Here is a 21,109-nt window from a genome sequence, read left to right on the forward strand (position 1 = left end):
GTAAATGATAATATCATTTTAAGTCCCACAGCGGCACTAATAATTAAGACGTCAGGAAGCAAGGTTGGGCCATTTATAGACAATCAATAGCCCACCCTCCAATTCGATGACCTAACCTTGGATTCATACCCTGACTTTGAGAGCTCTGAGAGAACATATCTTTTTATAAACAACCACATGCCATAACTTAACATCGTGGATACAGAGTGTTACATCAGAAGCTAAGTGAATTAAAACACTACCTTGCAAACATAGTTTAATGGACAAAATCAATATAGCACCTAATTAAGGAACTATTATACAACGCAACAACATAAATACTATATACAATATTGAATAAAACTCAATGCTCTTGCAGCCCCATTAGCTCTATTTCTTCAATTCACAGGCAATCTTTAACTTGCTATAAAATCTAATTATCTGAAATTGGCTAGTATTTGAGAAAAGTCATACATGCTGAATAACAATGAAAAATTTAAAAGCAATTTGAATTATTTTGTTTAAAGAGGATGAATCACGTATATGTAGTTTTTCAATCTGTACTCATACAAAAGGTTTTTTGTTGTTGTTAAGATTTAATTGACGTACAACATTATATTAGTTTCAGACGTACAACGTGACTCGTTATTTGTATATATTGTGAAATGATCACCACGATAACTCTACCGTACATAGTTACCATTTTTTTCATGTGTGATGAGAACTTTTAAGATCTACTCTCTCACAGCTTTCAAATATATGATAAGTTTTGTTAACTATGGTCACCATGCTGTACATTATATCCCATGATTTATTTATTTTAAAACTGGAAGTTTTCTTTCTTTCTTTTTTTTTTGATTGGAGAAGTCATTTGCTAGAGTTACACTAACCAGAATTTGTGGCCTGCATACTTTGTTTTACATTATCCCAAATTATCCTATGCTGAATTTCAGCATTTGTCTTATTGCTTCTTTCCAATAAAGCTAGTGTCAAATGTCCTGCCCTGGTATCCTCTACTTTTCCTTACCGTGCATTTTCTAATTCATTGCAATTGCTTGCTTGAATCCTGTCTTGCCTAGTAATTCACACACTCTGGGAACAACAGATGTGACTGTCTTTTTTTCTCACTGCTATGTTCTCAGAACCATGCTCTGTGCATGGCACATAATATTATATGCTCAATAAATAAATGCAGAATGAATGAATACTATGCATTCAAAGGAGGATTAAGGAATAGATTTCTTCATAAAATCCAAATAACTAAAAATATAAATAACTAATGATAGGTATTTCTAATATTGCTTTAGAGGATATTTTGATGCTGATTTAAGGAGCTACATTCTTCAGAATTTTGCTACAAATACAAGTACGTAATCTTGAATTGCAGAAAAAAGAGTGAAGTAATAGTTACTGACATGTATAACCTTCCTGTCATGTTCCAATCACTGCTTGGCCCCCTACATGCATTAAATGGTTTTAACCTCACTACTACCCTATGAAGAAACAGGAGGTTAAAGAAGGTAATTTGCTTAAAGCCACCCAACAAGTGCATAGCTTTAATCCTTACTCGCTCTGCTGTACCAACACCTGCTTTGTGTACAGTTAATGCAAGGCACTGTGTCGGGCCCTTTATATCCTTTATAGCATTTAGTCATCCTATTTTCATTCACTCATTGGACAGTACTTATTGAGCATCTATTACATGCCTATAACTGTGCTGACAGCTTTGAACAGAGAGGTGGAAAAACAGTGTGCCTTACACTCTAGCAAAGAAGACACATATTAAATAGTAATGCTTATAACCACTAACATTTTTCAAGCATTTACTATATACTGCACACCATTTTAAGTATTTACATTGACTATTCAAGACCATTCTAATTGATGAGAAAGCTGAAGCACAAAGATGCTATACAGTAACTTGTCCCAAGTATCAAAGGCATTAATAATGGTCAGAACTACCGTAGGATGTGAAACCAGGTGGTTTGGCTCAAGACCCTATAGCCTTTAACTCTCCGCTCTATTGTTTCTATGCTATAGCATGGTGTGACAGCCAGATTGTGGAGAACCCTGTTAAGTCATCTAAAGGCGTTTGACCAGAATCTAGATCACTGAAGGGCGTCAAGTAGGGTACTGATATTTCAGATCTGTATCTGAAGAACGGATGAGCAAGTCTAGAGATATACATCCCAGATAGAAGGTGGCTTCTATAATCCAGGTGAGAGTTGATGGGATCCAGGAGATATTTTGGAGTTAGAATTGACAGGACTTGATGAATGATTGCACAGGGGAGGTGAGAGAGTGGGAGAGGTCAGGCATGACCCCTAAGCTTCTGGCCCAGGTAACTAGGTGAATGATGATGCCATTTCCTGATATAGAAAGAGAGGCAAATTTGGAAAGAAAGATGATGGGCTAGTTGTGTTTTCCAAAGATGGCCACAACATCTCCCATCCCACATGTCCTTATGCAATGTGTCCCCACCATTTCCCCAGTCAAGAGTGGGGTTTAATTCTCCATCTCGTGAATCTGGGCTGATCTTACTGACTTTCTTGACCAAGCAGATATGACGGAAGTGACATCCCGGAGTGTCCAATGCTCTAGCTTATAAGAAGCCTTGTAACTTCTGTCTGGGTCTCTTGGAATGCTCCCTCTGGGGACACTCCTCTTCAGAACTTGTGCTCTGAGAAGCCCAAGCCAAGTGGAAGGCCATGTTTAGACGTTCCAGTCGACAGACAGCATCAACTGCTAGCCCTGTGAGTGGGCTACCTTGAATTTCAGTTTAGTGGAGTTTTCAAACAGATCAAGCAACATCTGAAAGCAATTTCATGAGCGACCCAAGCAAAAAAACAAAAATTACCCAGTTAATCCACAGAACCATGAGAGATGATAACAAACTGTTCTTTGAAGCCACTGGACTTTGATGTGGCTTGTTAGGCAGTAATAGATAACCAAATTGGTTGTTGGGTTCAAGTTTTAGACATATGGAGTTTGAGATGCCTGGAAGACACCCAAGTGGGGATTTTCTAAAGATACTTGGATAGATTTTTCATAGTTGATGTCTGGAGCTCCAAGACAGAGAGATCCAGGCTGCACTTATTGATTTGGGAGCACAAAGAATGTGACATAACACATAGCACATGGAACGTACATGAAGTCGGGAGAATGGATCTGAGGACCCAGAGAGATTATATTCTGAGTGACGGCAATGTTTGGGGATCGGGTAGAGGAAGATGAGTCAACTAAACAAACTGAGAAATCACTGCTAAAAAATCAGGAAGAAAGTGGAAATGGTATCACAGAAGCTAAGGAAAAGGCTATTTCAATTAGGAGTGATAGGTTACCTACTGAATGCTACCAAGAGCTCAAATGTGATAAAGAGCGTAGAGTATCAACTGATGCTATTGGCAGGACAACCGATAAGTCGGGAAGACATCCGTGTCTGTGAGTGATGGTGGCAGAGGACAGTCATGAGGAAGGAGCCTGAAGAAGCCACACTATCACAGGAGTAAGTGGAAGGTGAAGACATGACTTCACGGTGATGTACACACCGTGTTCCAGAAGGGCTGGCTACACGGGGAGAAGAGAAGGATGGGGTGGGGCAGGGGTAGGAGGCAGACTCAAGGGTTCTTTTTTTTAAGACTTGAGAGACTTGGGAATGTTCAAATGTTGATTGGAAGGTGCCAGCCAGTTGAGAGAGGAAATTCTGAAGTACAGAATGGGATCAAGAACGCTCTTGGAAAGATTAGTAAGAAAAGGATGGAAAGACAGATCGAGATGCACATGGGAATGGAGCTGTGTTTACAGGAAATCAAGGTCTCTGGTTTTTTTGCTGAACAGAACACAAGGTCATCTGCTGGGAGCTGAGGGATTGAAGCTTCAAGGATAGTAGGAGAGTTGGAAACCACCGTTGAGACGTGTGGGGAGAGAGCTTGCAAGGAAAACACAGAAGGGCTGCCAGACTGTTGAAGCTGATCAGCCGAGAGACAGGCATTACTCCCTCTTTACGTGGAGGAAATTGAGGCTCAGAGAGGTTGAGTAACTTGCTCAAGGTTACAGAGTACACAGATGAAAGAGCTAGGATTTGAATACAGGGCTGCGCGATGCTCTCCAGCACATTAGGCTAAGTGAATTCCCCGATCCAGCGGAATAATTTTAGTTTCTGGAAAGAGACTGGTGTTTGAATTAAAAACTTCATCCTTGCCTCTTTATTCACGTTGCCCACTTCTATCAGTTTTGCCTGAGACCTCACACTTGACATCTCATCTCTAAAATCTGTACTCAAAGAACGTCTTAGGAATAATCAGGAAAGAATCATGGCGTGTAATAGAAATTCTTCTTTTAAATACTAAATACCATTTAGAAGCTTTGGTTCAGTGTTCACTTAAAAGCGAGCAGGGAGTTTAGCACCATGATTGTTAGCACCATGACTGTTCCTTAGAATTGTATTTATAAAATAAGAATAAAACAGGACTGCATAAAGAAGAGCATTGCATCTAGAAGCCACAACGTAATTTCCCCATCATGCTTAGCACGGTTAATTTTCCCAGTGAGCTTCATTCAGAATTGCAAGAATTTCTTAAGGGTTATAATCTCCTAGAGTTTCTAGAGATGATGCGATCTGGTTCTCTGCACAGTTTATAAAACTGAAGTAGCAGATGATGGTGCACCGTCTCTGCCGGTTCATCAGGGATGCTTAAAAGCAGTGTTTGTAAGGTACCTCCCTTCTTGCAAATACAGTCCCCTCCTGCCCGCTGCACTCCGGTATTTAAATAAGTATTTAAGAGATACATACCCAGAACCTTTACTTGGAAAAACGAAAATAAGAATTCCTTACCAATTTAGGGTTTTTCGGGCTACTGGAAAAATAATAAAGATAACAAGTGAGACTATTATTTAGGTCACACTTTGGACAAACTCTGAGCCCCGAGATAGCCTTCTTTCCATAAAGAGAAATTCCTACGAATGCCCCTGTCCGGTTGGCAGGCTGCAGGATCCGTTCTCCAGTATATCTAACTCATTCTGGGGCATCTGTCCTCTCCTCCTTATGTGGGAGGCTAGGAAGATGGTCCTTCATTTACACGCATACAGTAAGTCCCCTACATATGAACCTTCATGTTGAGCACTTTCAAAGAGGCGGATGTGCATTTGGTTCCAGCAAGGAACCAGTACCTGTACCATCAATGTCAGGCGTGAGCGACACTGCAGCTCGCCCTCTGTCCCCTATTGCTGACCATCCCTCAGCTCTACCATCTCCCACCTCCTCTCCCTCCTCCAGGCAGTAACTCTTCTCGCCTGTTCACTGGATGCCAGCCCCTGTGTGCCAGCTGTTGTACTGGACTACTGTACTTTCCAAGGCACTGTCCTGTAAGATGAAAAATGTGTTCTTTATTTTTTGCATTTGTTTTTTTTTTTTTTTTTTTTTTGCGGTACGTGGGCTCTCACTGTTGTGACCTCTCCCATTGCGGAGCACAGGCTTCAGACGCGCAGGCTCAGCGGCCATGGCTCACGGGCCCAGCCGCTCCGCGGCATGTGGGATCTTCCCGGACCGGGGCACGAACCCGTGTCCCCTGCATCGGCAGGCGGACTCTCAACCACTGCGCCACCAGGGAAGCCCGCATTTGTTTTTTTATGTATTATTTGTGTGGAAAGTATTATAAACCTATTACAGTACAGTACTATGTAGCCGACTGTGTAAGTTGGGTACCTAGGCTAACTTTGTTAGACTTATGAACAAATTGGAGTTACGAACGCGCTCTTGGAACGGAGCTCGTTTGTATGTAGGGGAATCACTGTATTCAGTTGCTCCACTGGCACCTGTCAACTGCACCCCATGTGTTCTGTGATCACATGGGAACTTCAGTCCCTCTTAGGGAAGTGGACTTTCAGAGCCGTGTTTTTGAAACTGTGGCCCACAATCCTTTGTAAATTGCAAAATTATCTGAGGGAGTTTCAACTAGCATTTGTGATAAATGGGAAATTCAATAAAATAGAATAGAAAATCCCAAGAACCAGCACCGAGGCTGTGGGAGGGCCTCTGAAGCCATAGCTTTCTCAACATCACACATTTCAAGGGCTGTGACACTCATTAGCCACACTCTGTTTTCCTTCTGATCGTAATGAAAGGCTAGGATGTTGTAAAATAAACGAAACGTCTACGATAAGCATTTTTCCCTTCAGTCTGTAAAAGAGCCCCTGCATGTGTGGTTAAGAAGTGCGGTCTGGCCATTTTCGTGGGAACAATCCACTTTAAAAGACAGTCTAAACTGCGATCTCTATAAATCAAAAATAAATACTCTTAATTTCTGTGTAGTGATGGATCTGTTCATGTGTGTGTTATCAGTGCATAAAAAATTAAACAGTTGTTTAAAGTAATTATATTTCACTTAATTGAAATTTCCCACCAACAATTTTAACTAGGTAAGCTTTTCTTCACTCCTCTTTAATCCACTGTGCACTGACTTCCACTGTCACTGTCATCAGCCACCAGATTACAGTTTTTTGGAACGTACAGCACTTTGTATCAAAAGACTCCATACAGGGGTGGGGTAGCGGTATTTATCATTACTATGAAAATCTAATGTCTTATAAAACCTCTCAGCCTCCCCAAGAAGGAAGAGGAGTGTCATAAAGTGTTATTGTTAAAATAAAACAGAAGCTGGGAAAGAACAAAAAAAAAAATGGTAAAAGCATTAGTCACAGCCAATGGGTACATGTAACATAGCAGCATATATATAAATACAAATAAATATATTATAGCTTCTTTCTAGTCTCGCAAAGAAACTAGCCACGTGAGGGTGAACATAAGAGATGCCAAAGCAGAACAAAAGTACCAGATAAGAAGAAACGAAGAGGAAGAAGAGCCAGGGCAATGCTTAAAGGCAAAGGATGTATTTCTCACGTGACAGAAAAGGTGTCTTGATCTGCTTGCTTTGAGACATAAAGTATTAGGACATTTTGCAAAAAGTCAGAGGATGCCAAGTGCCAAGACATACATACAAGCACACACACATATATAAAAATAATAGATATAAGTATGCTTACAGATGTACATATTTTTCTGAAAAAATGAAATACAGCATTCTCTAACCGCTTAAATTCCATTTTTAAACTCAGAGCCAGTTGATTTGAAAGTCTGTTAGTTCAAAGTGTAAACTTTTGAAGGTTTAAAGAAAGGGCAAACAGAGGGAAGGTCAATAAATGAGAATCCTTTCATGTGTTTTGTATGTAAAAGCTTTTAAAACAAAATGAAGATAGTATTCCAACTCCACATACTAGCTGAACAAAGAAAGCTCAATATACCCGAGGTAATATGAGGTGATACACTGAATTATAATCTATTTACAGACTAGAAATAAAACAAAATGCACACTCGCAGGAAGGAGAGGCAGAAAAGCCTAGCCATCGACTCAGAAGGCAGAGCACTGTATTATTCCTATAATAAAAATGTGAATTTCCAATCCTTCAGGTAAATGAATAAAAGTCACTCATTAAAAGATAATATTTGTAATTCCGAAACCTTTTCCTTCTCCCATATAAAGATGAATGTTACATGGGTAAAAATAAATTTATTTTATTTATAATGTTAAAAGAGATGAAATGTGAAAAGAGATGTTAAAAGAAAAACACAGGACACATAATTCTTTCTCTTACCATTGTCACCAGAAGGTAACGATACAGTGTTCGTTGGCATGGTATCGGAATTCACTTTTCCATTCTCAAATGTGTCATTTTCAGTCTGCTGCAACTGCCAGTTGAGGCCAAAGAGATGCATTGCTGGGGGTAAAAAAATACAAGTTGTTTAAAGGTCTGCTGCTTCTAGCTACAATATCAAATGGTATATATGTTTATAACAAGAGTCACATGTAAAGTTATGATTTCCATGTTCTGGAATACCAAAGACGATTGCATAATAGAAATTAGAAACAAACAGTTCCTCAGTGCAACACGGCAGCACTTTGACAAAGAGTTGATATTACTCAGTTAACGGGTACCGGGAAATTCTTAGGAGCGAATCATTGCTTGTTCTGCTTTGTTCCAGTTCTACTCTGCACCGTCATTTAAGTAAGCGGTGGTATGCTCTCAAGCAGTACTTGCCAAACTTACATGACCACAGGCCACTTGCACATGTACAACACTTTGCTGCAATATCTATAGGCTCTCAAGAGATATGATGCTATTCTCTTGGATTAAGGTAACAACTGGCCCCACAGACGAATTTGGTGCATGAAACGTTCAGAATGGATTCAGATGCACAAAATATAGTAATATTTGAATGTTCTAAATTTAAGATAAATAATCTTCGAATTTATGACTTACAGTTCAGCAAGAGCACAGATCAAGCAACGTGCATAGGTATCAGGTAATTTCATATAGAGTTTCTGACGTGGGTTTGATAATCTTATAAACTGATACAAATTTTGTAAATGTGTTTACTAATTTTCTTGATGTAAAATACTTAGAAAATACGTAACTAGATAATATAATTATAAAGAGAAATGTAACATAATCTATCATTTTATATATTATTTATTAAAAATATTTAGAATAATAATCACTGTCGTATTAACCATTAACACTTAACATTCATTTGTGCTCTATAGCATGTAGTTTAGGAATTAGTCCCTAAGGAAGGCTAAGTGTCCATGGGGAAACCCACTGTCATATTACTATGTCATGCAGGAGAATTTTTCAACATTATTTGACAGTATATATTCATTATACATGTTGGAATTTACCAGAGAGGTGGAGAAAGACATGTTTAAAAAGTATTGTTAGAGACAGTATGATAACAATCACTGTAAAAAGCCCTTATTAAATATCCAATATATAGTAACAAAACAAAATTAGTACAGTGTAAAGAGGACAGGCTTTAGATGTAGTTAGATTTGGGTTCAACCTCAATCTAGGATTTAACCTTAGACAAATGATGTAATTTTTTTTAATAGTTTTTTTTTTTTTTTTTTTAGTTTTTTCTTTTATCTGAAAATAGCTTTATTTCACTTTCATTCTTCACAGACGTTTTCACTAGTGTAGAATTCTGGATTGGCTTTTGTCTTCTTTGACCACTTTTTTTTTTCCCTTGGCTGCGTTGGGTCTTTGTTGCTGCGCGCGGGTTTTCTCTACTTGTGGTGACTGGGGGCTACTCTTCATTGCCGTGTGCGGGCTTCTCATTGCGGTGGCTTCTCTTGTTGCGGAGCACGGGCTCTAGGTGAGCGGGCTTCAGTAGTTGCAGCACATGGGCCCAGTAGTTGTGGCGCACGGGCTTAGTTGCTCCGCAGCATGTGGGATCTTCCCGGACCAGAGATCGAACCCATCTCCCCTGCACTGGCAGGCGGATTCTTAACCACTGCACCACCAGGGAAGTCCCAAATGATGTAATATTGTTAAACATTAGGCTTACTTACAAAACGAGACCGGATAAACCTATCTTATTTAACTGATGTAAACTTTCTGGACAGTATACGTTAAGGCACCTAGCAGGACAGTCCGTAGTGTATAGGTCTTTTATTTATTTGTTCTCTACTCCAGGTTACTGAACCATTTGCAGTCACCTGACCAGACCATAGACCCTCTCAATAAACAGTCCCCTCTGTCTGCAATGCTCTCCACCCACTGCAAAATACCTCTTCTTCCCTCAGATGGTTGGTATCAACTTCTTGGGAAGGCACTCCCTGACTGGGTGAAGCATCTCTCCCAATATTGTGTATCTCATTTGCCTTATACAGTATCTGCTATTGAGCAGATCTCGCTAAGTATCTGTCAAAGAAACAGACTGTATTTTCTAAGGTTTTAAAATGTCACACAATACTGTTGTGGATAAAAGTATAGTAATTTAAGGAAAAATTAATAAATATAAAATATTTAAATATAAAACAAATACATAAATGCCTAAAAATGGAATGTTATATTATTAATAATGAATTAATGACTAGTCAGTGTTATGCTCTATGAAAAGTAGTTTTGTGAAAAGTCCACTAGCATTATATATAATTGATCGACTTTTTTAAAAGAGTCAACAGCTTGGTGACATTCTATTACCAGTGTCACATTCTTCTGTTAACAATACCTGATATAAAATCATCCTATAGTAAGAAACATACTAAACATAGATAGGAACATAGCTGTATCCACTCTGTACAATCTGTAGCAAACGTATATACTCATGACTCCCTGCTTAAATTACAGTTTTCCAGCAATTCCCTTTAAAGACTGATTTTTTTCAAGGATTAAGATATAGGTTATAGAATTCTCCAACATACAAACTGTCAACTTGTAAAGAGGTATAACTTATGTCATTTTGCATTAAATTATGTAGTGTTTGAGTGGCAAAATGTCAGAAGCTTTCTAAAAATTTATCGCTTCACACAGTTTTCAAGGTTTCAGATAATTCGGCAATTTTTGAGTAAAATAATGGGTGCGAGGTCCGCATCCAGTAAAAGTTTTGATGGGCACACTCTCGCATAGCAATGATAAATATTCCAAAAGGGTCAAAGTTTCTACACAAAATAACGTATCATCATTGTGAGCTTTTATGTAGCACAGATAGTCTTCCTGGATGATAGATTTGCTCATATTATTGGTTTTAATAGACTGTGAAGAGGAGAGACGGTCCATGGGGTCAGGCGCAGGCGTCAAACGTTAGGAAGTAGTGTTATGGCTGCGTCTGGAGCTATTTTACTTTCTGTCAGATGGGCAACAGCTTTATCATGTATTTTTTATTACAGAAAATCTCAATAAAATGGGATTTTGGTTCTACTTAGGATGTCGTATAACATAATGAGAGCCATACCAAATAATATTATATCTTGTTAAACACTGTTTTGAAATATGTACTTTGAAAGCGTTGGTGTTTGGTGTTGAGTGAAGCTCTTGACACTTGTTATGTGTAACTTAAGATTTTTATGTAAATACAGGGTGAGACTGACTCCAAAGTTAATGAGAGACAGACAGAGAGAGACAGGGACAAACACAGAGAGAGACAGAGAGAGAGAGATAGAGAGGCAGCAAACTCAAAGTCAGAGTGCTACAGAAATTCCTGAAAGCTGCTATAGTAAAACTACATGAGCTCTCTTGGCAGACAAATAAAGGGAGAATTAGAGAAGTAAAATAACATCTGTAAATAAAGAAGGATGATCCCAATTCTTTAATGCCCAGGCTGGAAAGCAGATTTGAACCCATGAGAAGGCATTGCTGCCACTCTTCATGACGGTACAATGGATCCTTGGTTTGCGCAGGACCTGATGGAGGGTGTGGCAAGAGTGCCAAGGAGAGGCGGGGAGCTCTGTGCTCTGCTGAGCCCTGGACCCCTCTGGGCGATGGCTTAGGTGAGAAGGTTCAGGCTGGCAGCCACACCAGGCATTCTCTCAGCCACAGACAGGGTCCTCTGTGTTAGACCACTGGGATGCAGTATTTTTAAAAAATAAAATATCCATTGAACACAACCTACGTGTCAAGTGCTGTGCTTCTGTTTCACCCGGTATCTCATTTAAGCTTCACAAAGACTTCGCTGAATAGTTACTTTTTTTTTTCATTTTAAATCTGCAAAAACTGAGACTTTTTGAGAGTTTAGGGTTCCAAGCAAGTAAGCAGTGGACCGTGACCTTAAACCCAGACCTTCCGGTAATAAAGGGAATACATAGCACGATACACCTCTCTATCCTACCAGAGAGCAGTGGAGTGTGAAAATCCACACAGGAAGGAGTCGAATGTAACTTCTGTGCGGGTCAAAGGCTAGAGATATGCTTCTCTACCACATCTAGGAAACCAAAGGCAGAGAGAGACAGTACCTGGAGTTGAGGGCGGGAAAGATATTAATCAGTAACACTTGTGTATTCCAATCACCATCCTTCTATACAACACTTTTCCACATAGCATATTGTCTCAAAAGAAAACTTCTACAGTAATATGATGATGATGATTCAATTAATAACAGGCTACTCTGGTTAACTCCAAGAGTCTTAAAGTAAGCTGTATAGGTGTGTATTTTAAAGTTACAGAAATTAGTACTCATGTAGATTTAAGCATTCCATGTGTTTTTCACATTTTCAAATACCTTGATATCTATCATCTTCTAATAATGTAGCATGTGACAGGGTCATTATCCTTGTTGTACGAGGATGAAACACAGGCAGAGAGGGGATCAGTGACACGCTCAGTGTCTTTTAAAGTTAGTGCATAAAGAGGACTCAGGACACGAGATCTCCTGACCCTGTTTCAGGATTCCTTTTTCTGCACTGTGCTGTTTTCCTACTTAACCTGAATCAAAACTGAGCATTCACATCAAAGAAATTTTTAAAAATTTAACACAAATTGTTAATTTATCTCTCTTTTGACAGTAGCAAACATGATCAAAAGTTGTCCACGTGATAAAACTGGCTTCTAAATACAAGATGTTTACCAACTATAAATGGTTGTATTTTTGCAAGATCATTTGTAAGTTGCTTGTTGGGAATTGGAACACATTTTCTCCATATTAAAAAATCTTATGAATGGTGGTTAACTCCCCAGTGTGTCTACAAAAGTCTGCCTGTATATCCAATAGAGATATGTATACAAAACTACGATGAGGTGTCACCTCACACTGGTCAGAATGGCCATCATCAAAAAATCTACAAACAATAAATGCTGGAGAGGGCGTGGAGAAAAGGGAACCCTCTTGCACTGTTGGTGGGAATGTAAATTGATACAGCCACTATAAAGAACAGTAGGGAAGTTCCTTAAAAAACTAAAAATAGAACTACCATATGACTCAGCAATCCCACTACTGGGTATATACCCAGAGAAAAACATAACTCAAAAAGACACATGCACCCCAATGTTCATTGCAGCACTATTTACAATAGCCAGGACATGGAAGCAACCTAAGTGTCCATCGACAGAGGAATGGATAAAGAAGATGTGGTAAATATATACAATGGAATATTACTCAGCCATAAAAAGGAACGAAATTGGGTCATTTGTAGGGACGTGGATGGACCTAGAGACTGTCATATAGAATGAAGTAAGTCAGAAAGAGAAAAACAAGTATTGTATATTACTGCATATATGTGGAATCTAGAAAAATGGTACAGAAGAACTTATTTGCAAAGCAGAAATAGAGACACAGATGTAGAGAACAAACGTATGGACACCAAGGGGGCAAGGGGGTGGGTGGGATGAACTGGGAGATTGGGATGGACATATACACACTACTATGTATAAAATAGATAACTAATGAGAACCTACTGTATAGCACAGGGAACTCTACTCACTGCTCTGTGGTGACCTAAGTGGGAAGGAAATCCAAGCAGGAGAGGATGTATGTACACATGTGGCTGATTCACTTTGCTGTACAGCAGAAACTATCACAACACTGTAGAGCAACTATACTCCAATAAAATAAAAAATTTTAAAAAAGAACAAATAGGACAAATGGAAATCAAAGAGTATGATGAGAAATTTGAATCCAACAATATCACTAATTTTAATAAACTGTAATTCACATTCCAAGTTAAAAAAAAAAAATATGTATACACGTGGCACCAAAAGCATGAACAAGAATGTTCACAGAAATATTTGTAATAGCCCCAAACGGGAAGCAACTCAGATGTCTTCTGGCCGTAAGATGGATAAACAAATTAGAGTAATAATCATACAATGGAATTCCACACAGCAATGTAAATGAATGAACCCATCCCAGATGCAATGATATGGAAAAATCTCACAAATACAATATGGAGCAAGAGAACACATTCACAAAAACCACGAATACTGACTAAGTCCATGTGTATAAACTTCCAAAGTAGGTAAAAGCCCCCAGAGTGACTCTCTCTAGGGGGAAGGGGGTAGGTGGTGACTGGGAGAGCCTGGGGCGTCTTCTGGAGAGCTGGTAACGTTCCATTTCTCTGTCTGGGAGGCAGTTCCACTGGTGTGCTCACTTACGTTCTGTACACTTTTCTAACTACATATTATACTTAAATACTTTATTTAAAGTAGCCATCTGATACACAGCTTGGCTGAAGAAGGTATGTTTTTACCTTCCCTAAACCTCTCTGTAGGTGCTCTTCTCTATAAGGCGTCTAGGCATTCCTTCCTATGAGGCTGCAGGGGAGGCAAGTATGACAGCCTGTTACAGCCCCTCCCTCACCCCTGATAACTAGAATAAACTAGTGTAAATCTCAGGTGTCAGAAGGAAAGCAATACGATTAAACAAATTCACATATTGGGTTAATGACTATCAGCCCACGGCCCTCCCGGATGGACTGGTAGTTTAAAAACATTATAACTTGGCTGGGTGAAGATGTGAAGAAATCAGAACCCCTGTGCACTGCCGGTGAGATTGTAAAATGGTGCAACTACTATGGAAAACAGTTTCGTAGTTCCGCAAAAAATCAAAACTAGAAGTACCATATGATCCAGAATCCCTGAAAGTAGGCGTGTCAAAGGGATATTCGCACATCCATGTTCACAGCAGCACTATTCACAGCAGTCAAGAGGCAGGAGTGACCCACACGTCCAATGACGGAAAGATGGATAGAGAAAATGTCGTGTATATACATAAATATACAATGAAATATTATTCAGTCTTAAAAAGGAAGGAAATCTTGCCACATGCCATAACATGGATGATCCTTGAGGACATTACGTTAAATGAAATAAGCCAGCCACAGAAAGACAAATACTGTTTGATTCCATTTACATGGGCCACATCTAAAATAGTCAGACTCCAAGGGGCAGCCAGTAGAAGGGCGGTTACTAGGGGCTGCAGATGGGGGGAATGGGGAGTTATTGTTTAATGAGTTTCAGTTTTGCAAGATGGAAAAAGTTCTGGAGATCTGTTGCACAACAGTGTGAAGATATCACAGACCCCATGAGCTCGCCAGATTTGCTGGTCTACCATTTAGATCATGCCCTTAATTTTCTTGCTTCCATGCCTTTGTTCCTCATAATTCCTGGTTTCTCAGGTACCTCCCTCAAACTCTGCCCCACGAGATCTCACTAACGCCTTAGTGTCTAGCTCACGTGACACCTCTTTATGAAGTCTTCCTGGAATTACTATCCACTCTACACCGCCGTAACACTTTATATTATTGTACCTTAAACATAACACCTTATATGTGAATAAATTTTTTACCTTCTGCTGTGTGAGGAATGGGGGGTTGTAGGAGAAGCAGAAAAGGATCGCTGCAGCTGGGGGTTAACATAGGTACTTTGATGGGAAAAAGATGAGTTTGTGGGGGAAGGGAATAAAAGTACAGGCTGTTAGCTGTGGAAAAATGGGAGAAGACAGTTATGGGGAAAATTTAATATGTAACTCAGCTTTTTCAATATTTTGCTTAGAGTTGCTCTTAGAGGGCTGGCTCTCTGTAGCTTGGTTCCTGAGAAATAGGGGTGACAACAGAGAATCTGAGACTGGTGACAGTCAGAAGCAGTCTTAGAAGGCACCTAGTGCAATTCCTCCCTTTTCTCAAGGCAGGAGAACATGGACTTCCACGATGATCCCCAGTCAGAACCCTTTTAAATCAGCTGTAGTATCTGACATTTGTCATCTACAAAATATTACAAGATCAAGCAAACATTATCACAAAGACAAAAAATGTGAGATAACATGAGAACCAGATTCTGGTAAGAAAAACTAAGCTAAAAAATATCCTGAAAGTGTTTTCAGTGCACTTGGGGTTAGCCTCCAAAACCTTTAAAGTTCATCTCAGCAAGCTAAGGTCTAAAGCTTTCCTGTCTTATAATTCACCTCACAACCACCATGGTACGTTTCCCCCCGCAAAGTTCTCTTTCTGAGAAAGAATCATTAAGAACTTGTTATCAGAAGCTGCAGGAAAAGAAAATCAGAATCTGATCTTTTTTATTTAAGAACACAGTTTTCAACATAGATTGTCTGTGGCATCTTGTGGAGCCTTTAGCTTATATTAAGAGACCTGGGTCCAAGTCTCAATTCCGGCTCTAACTAGTGGAAACCTGGCAAGTCCCTGGGCTTCTCTGAGGCTTAGATAGCTTATTTATATAAAAATCTGAAGAGCCTGCACTCGATCTTAAAGGTTTCTTCCAGATTTATATTGTATGATATGTCAATATAATATTTTAAAATTTAAATAAATATTTAGGCTAAATCATTGAGCATAGGAAAAAAACCATCTGGCATCAATAAGATATCAATATATTAGAATACCAATGCCGTTGCGCCTTTGTTTTCACTTTAAAATAAAGTAAAATTGCATGGGCTCAAACTATCAGTTTATGCATACGATTCCTTGGGTATCTTGGGTTTTGAAAGCAAAATTCCTTCACTTTATGTTTCAATTTCATGAATACATAAATATACATGACGCACATGTACAATGATTAGATTTTACAGAAAAAATAAGAAGGACACTCTTAAATATAGGGCAATGATTTGATTTGATACATGCTTCCACAGTGCAGCCAAGTTTTCAATGTAAAATGAAAGCGTCTCATGTAAAGATTGCAGTTTGTAACTTGGATCCCTACTGGTCTAAATTGTCATTAGGAATACATAGTTTTCCATAAATTAGCTTTTGTTTTGGATTTCCTGCTGTGTTCATATACATGTTGATGGAATGTGTTAGGCAATATTTTGGCATTCGAACCCCTTATTATTTGTTATTAACTTTTTTTTTTTTTTTTTTGCGGTACGCAGGCCTCTCACTGCCGCGGCCTCTCCCGTTGCCGAGCACAGGCTCCGGACGCGCAGGCTCAGCGGCCATGGCTCACGGGCCCAGCCGCTTCGCGGCATGTGGGATCTTCCCGGTCCGGGGCACGAACCCGTGTCCCCTGCATCGGCAGACGGACTCTCAACCACTGCGCCACCAGGGAAGCCCTGTTATTAAGTTTTAAGGCTAACATTATTTCAACAGTCTATACCTTGTTGACCCAAATACGGTTATTTTAAAGTCAATACTTCTTTTGAACGCTTTCATATTAATACGTGCTCAAATTATCATTAAAACAAGGAATTATTCCACCTATAGGATATTTTGATATTCAAAGGAACTAACACTTGACGTAGCAAGGTTCTCTGAGCATTATAAGATGACATACTGCAAATCCCAGGCTTTATGAAGTAACAGGGTTTTGGGGAAAGGGAAGTAAGGAATGCCTGCTGATAGTTTCTATTTCTATACTGTGCCCTTTTCCTTTCTATCCTTTCCTGGCACTGTCATTCATGGGAAAGTAGAATCAGGGCTCTCAAAATGTCTTGATGAGCCTGGACAGTGATTCAGCTCTGCAGGTGTGTTTCTGCCAGAATATTAGACTCCTGCTCTTTTGAAAATGATAACATTAAAAAATTCTACTTTTAAATTTCATTGCCTTTTTTCTTTCTTTACTATGTAGATTCAGTGCAATACGTTTAAAGATGCTGCTTAGTAAACAGCAATTGCAGCTGCCCTGACAGCCAGCGCTGAAGCTGACAGAGGCTTATGAAAATCAAGCCATTGTTTCTGTCACCAAGGGAGTTAAGTCGGGATTTATAAAACAGATTGTTTTCCTGGTGTTTCATTAGTTTCCTCTTGTTTTCAGGTTCTGTTCTCTGAATGAAAGAAGCATTCTTTCCTAAACGAACGGAAAGAGTAAAGTGTTCACCATCGTGATTAACTGCCCAAAGGGGCCAGTCATCATCAATAAGCTAGAGAATCTTTGAGGTAACAGCCGTCAACGTTAAAGAATATGGCAAGAGGACCTATTCCAAGAACATTCAAGATACAGAACGAAATCATTTACATGATTTATAGACTACTCCCTGCTTGCCAAAATACTGAGTTTGTTGTTATCACGAAATGCTTGTAACAGAGGATTCACTAGTGACAGTTATTAGCAGCTTCACCACTGGATTGAAACCCCATGGACCTGCTCATTGTTCAAAGGCTTGTCGTACTGACTCAATTTTCATCTGCATTCCTTTCTTCCAAAAAGGTTATTTAACAGCTATATCCTACTTTTATGCAACAAACGTATATGGATGTTAGTGACCTACTTAAGCATACAATTTTTCCTTGACTTGTTTTGACCTTTTGGAAAAAGTGGAATAGACCTGAAAATTACAACTCTTTTAAATTTTAAGACACTTTAATCATCATTATTAAAAGATCCAACTATTAGGTATATGGAGACTCTTAGAGGAAGGTTGGTATATTAAACTACGGCAAAATCCAGAAAAACATTCCCTTCAAAACATCCCTTTCCTAATAGTCCACTCTCCCCTGAGAAGCCACATTTGAAAGAGACAATATGAATTGTGAGTGTGTGTGTGTGTGTGTGCGCGCACACGTGAGCACGCATGCGTTTGGTTATCAAGTAACAACTTTTAACAAAATCAATGACCCTCCAGGAATCCAGGCACAACCAGCTCAAGTAGTGTGTTGTTCACATTCATATTCATCAACAAAGATTTAGTCAGTGTCGCCCTATCAAGTTCTGTTGCCTGTGACAGCAGAGTGACGCAGAGTCCATGCCACCACTTCCGGTACCTCATAGGTAGCGGTAGATTCAACACATCCCATCAGTCTGCCTGGACCGTCTCAACTCATCAGGCAGGGTTGGAAAAGACCTCAGGAAGCCAGCGTCCCAGGTGCTCCCCATTCATCAGGGCTCACTTGGAGAACAGTTTTCCTCAGTTATGAACTTAACTATAAGTAATGGATATTTATGAAGCATTTGTGGAAATTTATTTCAAAGCAACATACAGAGGAGGTCACCTGTGATCTCCTGGAGACTGCTCTTGCTGTCCACTGGCTTCTGTATGTGGTGGTCTCAGGCTCCTTTCCTAAAAAATAAACGACCCACTTTCCCACTTTCAACATGTATTGCTTCTCTATATGTGATTCTTTTCTGAGACCATAAGGAATTTCTTTGAAGAAGTAAAACGCATCTAACAAGAGCTTTATGCTAAAAATAGAAAATGCTGGTAAAATTTGTGATTTGAAATGACTGAAATAATATGGTTAGGTTTTATGTACAAATTCTATGGAACTCACATAGGCTCACAAACTACATCATGAAGCTAGCTTGTTAAAACTACAAATGTAGGTAATGAAAAGATTAAGGATCCAGAATGAAATTAAAAGACCCAATGGCAAAGACCTACAGCATTTTCGGTCCACTCAGCAGTGACCCTATGCACATTTTAATGTGCTTGTCACCTTTATTGTATAATTGTGAACCTTCTATGGTATTGTTATTTTATAAATAAATATTTTTATATTTATATATCTAATTTAGTTTTCCTTGAGATTACTGACTTAAAACTTTAAATACATTTATTTTAAAATGAAATTTTTACAGTATTACCTTAAAGGAAAAATCAGTATAAACAGAAGGCAACACTAAGAATAAACAGAGTAAACTGTAAACTATGTTATTAAAATTACATAGAAATTATTGCCAGCAAAACCGTTCTTTATTTGTGAAAGAAGTGTTGACAGGTGTCATGACATGGGAACATCTTCTGAGATCTTCCCATGTGACATGATCTGATATAACAGAATAAGAATTCAAAAGGGAATATATATCCCAGTTTGTCATTCCATCTCATTTATTCTCCTGTCCATGCATCACCTGTAAGTTCTTAAATCTTATGAGAGACAATGCCCTATGATATAGTGGAACAAAGTTCTGGACTCAAAATAGAAAGACCTGGATCACGGTCCCTGTTTAAACACTGATTGGCTTTAACGCTAGACAGGTCACTGATCTCTGGGCCTAAGGCTTTTCTTTCTAAAAACTGTGGATAATAATATTTGGTTTACTAGGTTGTCACAAGGAATAATCATATCACTAAAATCAACTGAGCACTTACATTTTTATAGGCACAGTAATTATTATTTTTTCTTTTTTTAACCATTAAAAAATTGACGTATAGTTAATTTACAATGTTGTGTTAGTTTCAGGTATACAGCAAAGTGATTCAGTTATACATATATATCTATTCTTTTTCAGATTCTTTTCCATTATAGGTTATTACAAGATATTGAAAATAGTTCCCTGTACTATACAGCAGGTCCTTTAATAATTATTTTATTAAATATTCCGAAGAGCTCTACTTTTACTAATCTTGTTTACACTGATGAGGAAACCCAGTTTTATGGAGGTTAAGTACCCTGCTCAAGATCAAATAGCTAGTAAGTGACAGAGGTGGGATTAGAGACTCAGATCTTCCTGCCTTGAGGCTCTGTACTTATAAACAGCATGCTAAAAATATATTGTAATGTGATATTCAAATTTGACATCATTTTTTCCCACATAAGATCATTGTGGTAAAGATTATGTCATACTCTTCTCTGTGAATTCAGTGTTTAGGAGGGATATTCGATTCTTGCTACGTTTAATGGAATTAAATTGACTGTGATACTGGAAATAATTGAAAGGCAATGCCTGGGAAAAACAAATAAAAATCTGCAAGATGCAAAAGCACTTGTAACGTCTTTTTTCCTCAGAGCCAAGGGCCTCATGTCCCAGCTTTACATGCAGTACATTCTAGGGAGCCTTGGGGACCCTTCTACAGCCCTGGGAAATGAAAGCAATAAAGGGGAGAAAGAGCTCACTAGCAGAGGAGCAGACCGAAAGGATCAGCCTGTGGCTAAAGCTTTAGGGAGAAAAGACAAGCCCAGGAGAGAGTCCGCCAACGCCACGCCAGCCTCGCGGATGGAGAAAGCCACCAGGAGAGAAGCGTTAGGAAGAGCTTCTTTGGAAACCTGGATAAGTCACCAGTGATGAAATCCAACAGCTCAGGAAAAGACTGGAAGTTCTTATCTTTAAAAACACTGAAGATTTTCTCCCAAAACAAATTAGTAGTATACAGAATTGGCTCTAGCTAAAAAATATAATTGTTCTTTGATTCACTGTATGACAGCAGTCCCCAACCTTTTTGGCAGCAGGGCTGGGTTTCGTGCAAGACAACTTTTCCATGGATGGGGCGGGGGGGATGGTTCAGGTGGTAACGCGAGCGACGGGGAGCAACGGGGAGCGTCAGGTGAAGCTTCGCTTGCTCACCAACAGGCCCCAGTGGCACAAGTCCATGGCCCAGGGCGTGGGGACCCCTGCTGTATGATGTGAGCTTAAAATGTCCAATGGAAGGGTCTCAAAGTAACGTTCTTTCCACTTCTAGGCCCGACTCAATAAT

General features: G+C 39.2%; 1 protein-coding gene across 2 annotated transcripts in view; it reads right to left on the minus strand.

Moving 5' to 3' along the window:
- TENM3 (teneurin transmembrane protein 3) overlaps nt 1–21,109 on the minus strand; it is a 319,503-nt gene that overhangs the window by 126,828 nt on the left and 171,566 nt on the right. For both annotated transcript variants that reach the window (XM_073798728.1, XM_073798729.1), the window contains one exon: nt 7,630–7,752. In XM_073798728.1, the coding sequence (XP_073654829.1) occupies nt 7,630–7,752 (123 nt within the window). The remainder of the gene's footprint in view (nt 1–7,629; nt 7,753–21,109) is intronic.

This window comes from Tursiops truncatus, chromosome 21, assembly GCF_011762595.2.
Source record: "Tursiops truncatus isolate mTurTru1 chromosome 21, mTurTru1.mat.Y, whole genome shotgun sequence".
Classification (NCBI taxonomy): domain Eukaryota; kingdom Metazoa; phylum Chordata; class Mammalia; order Artiodactyla; family Delphinidae; genus Tursiops; species Tursiops truncatus.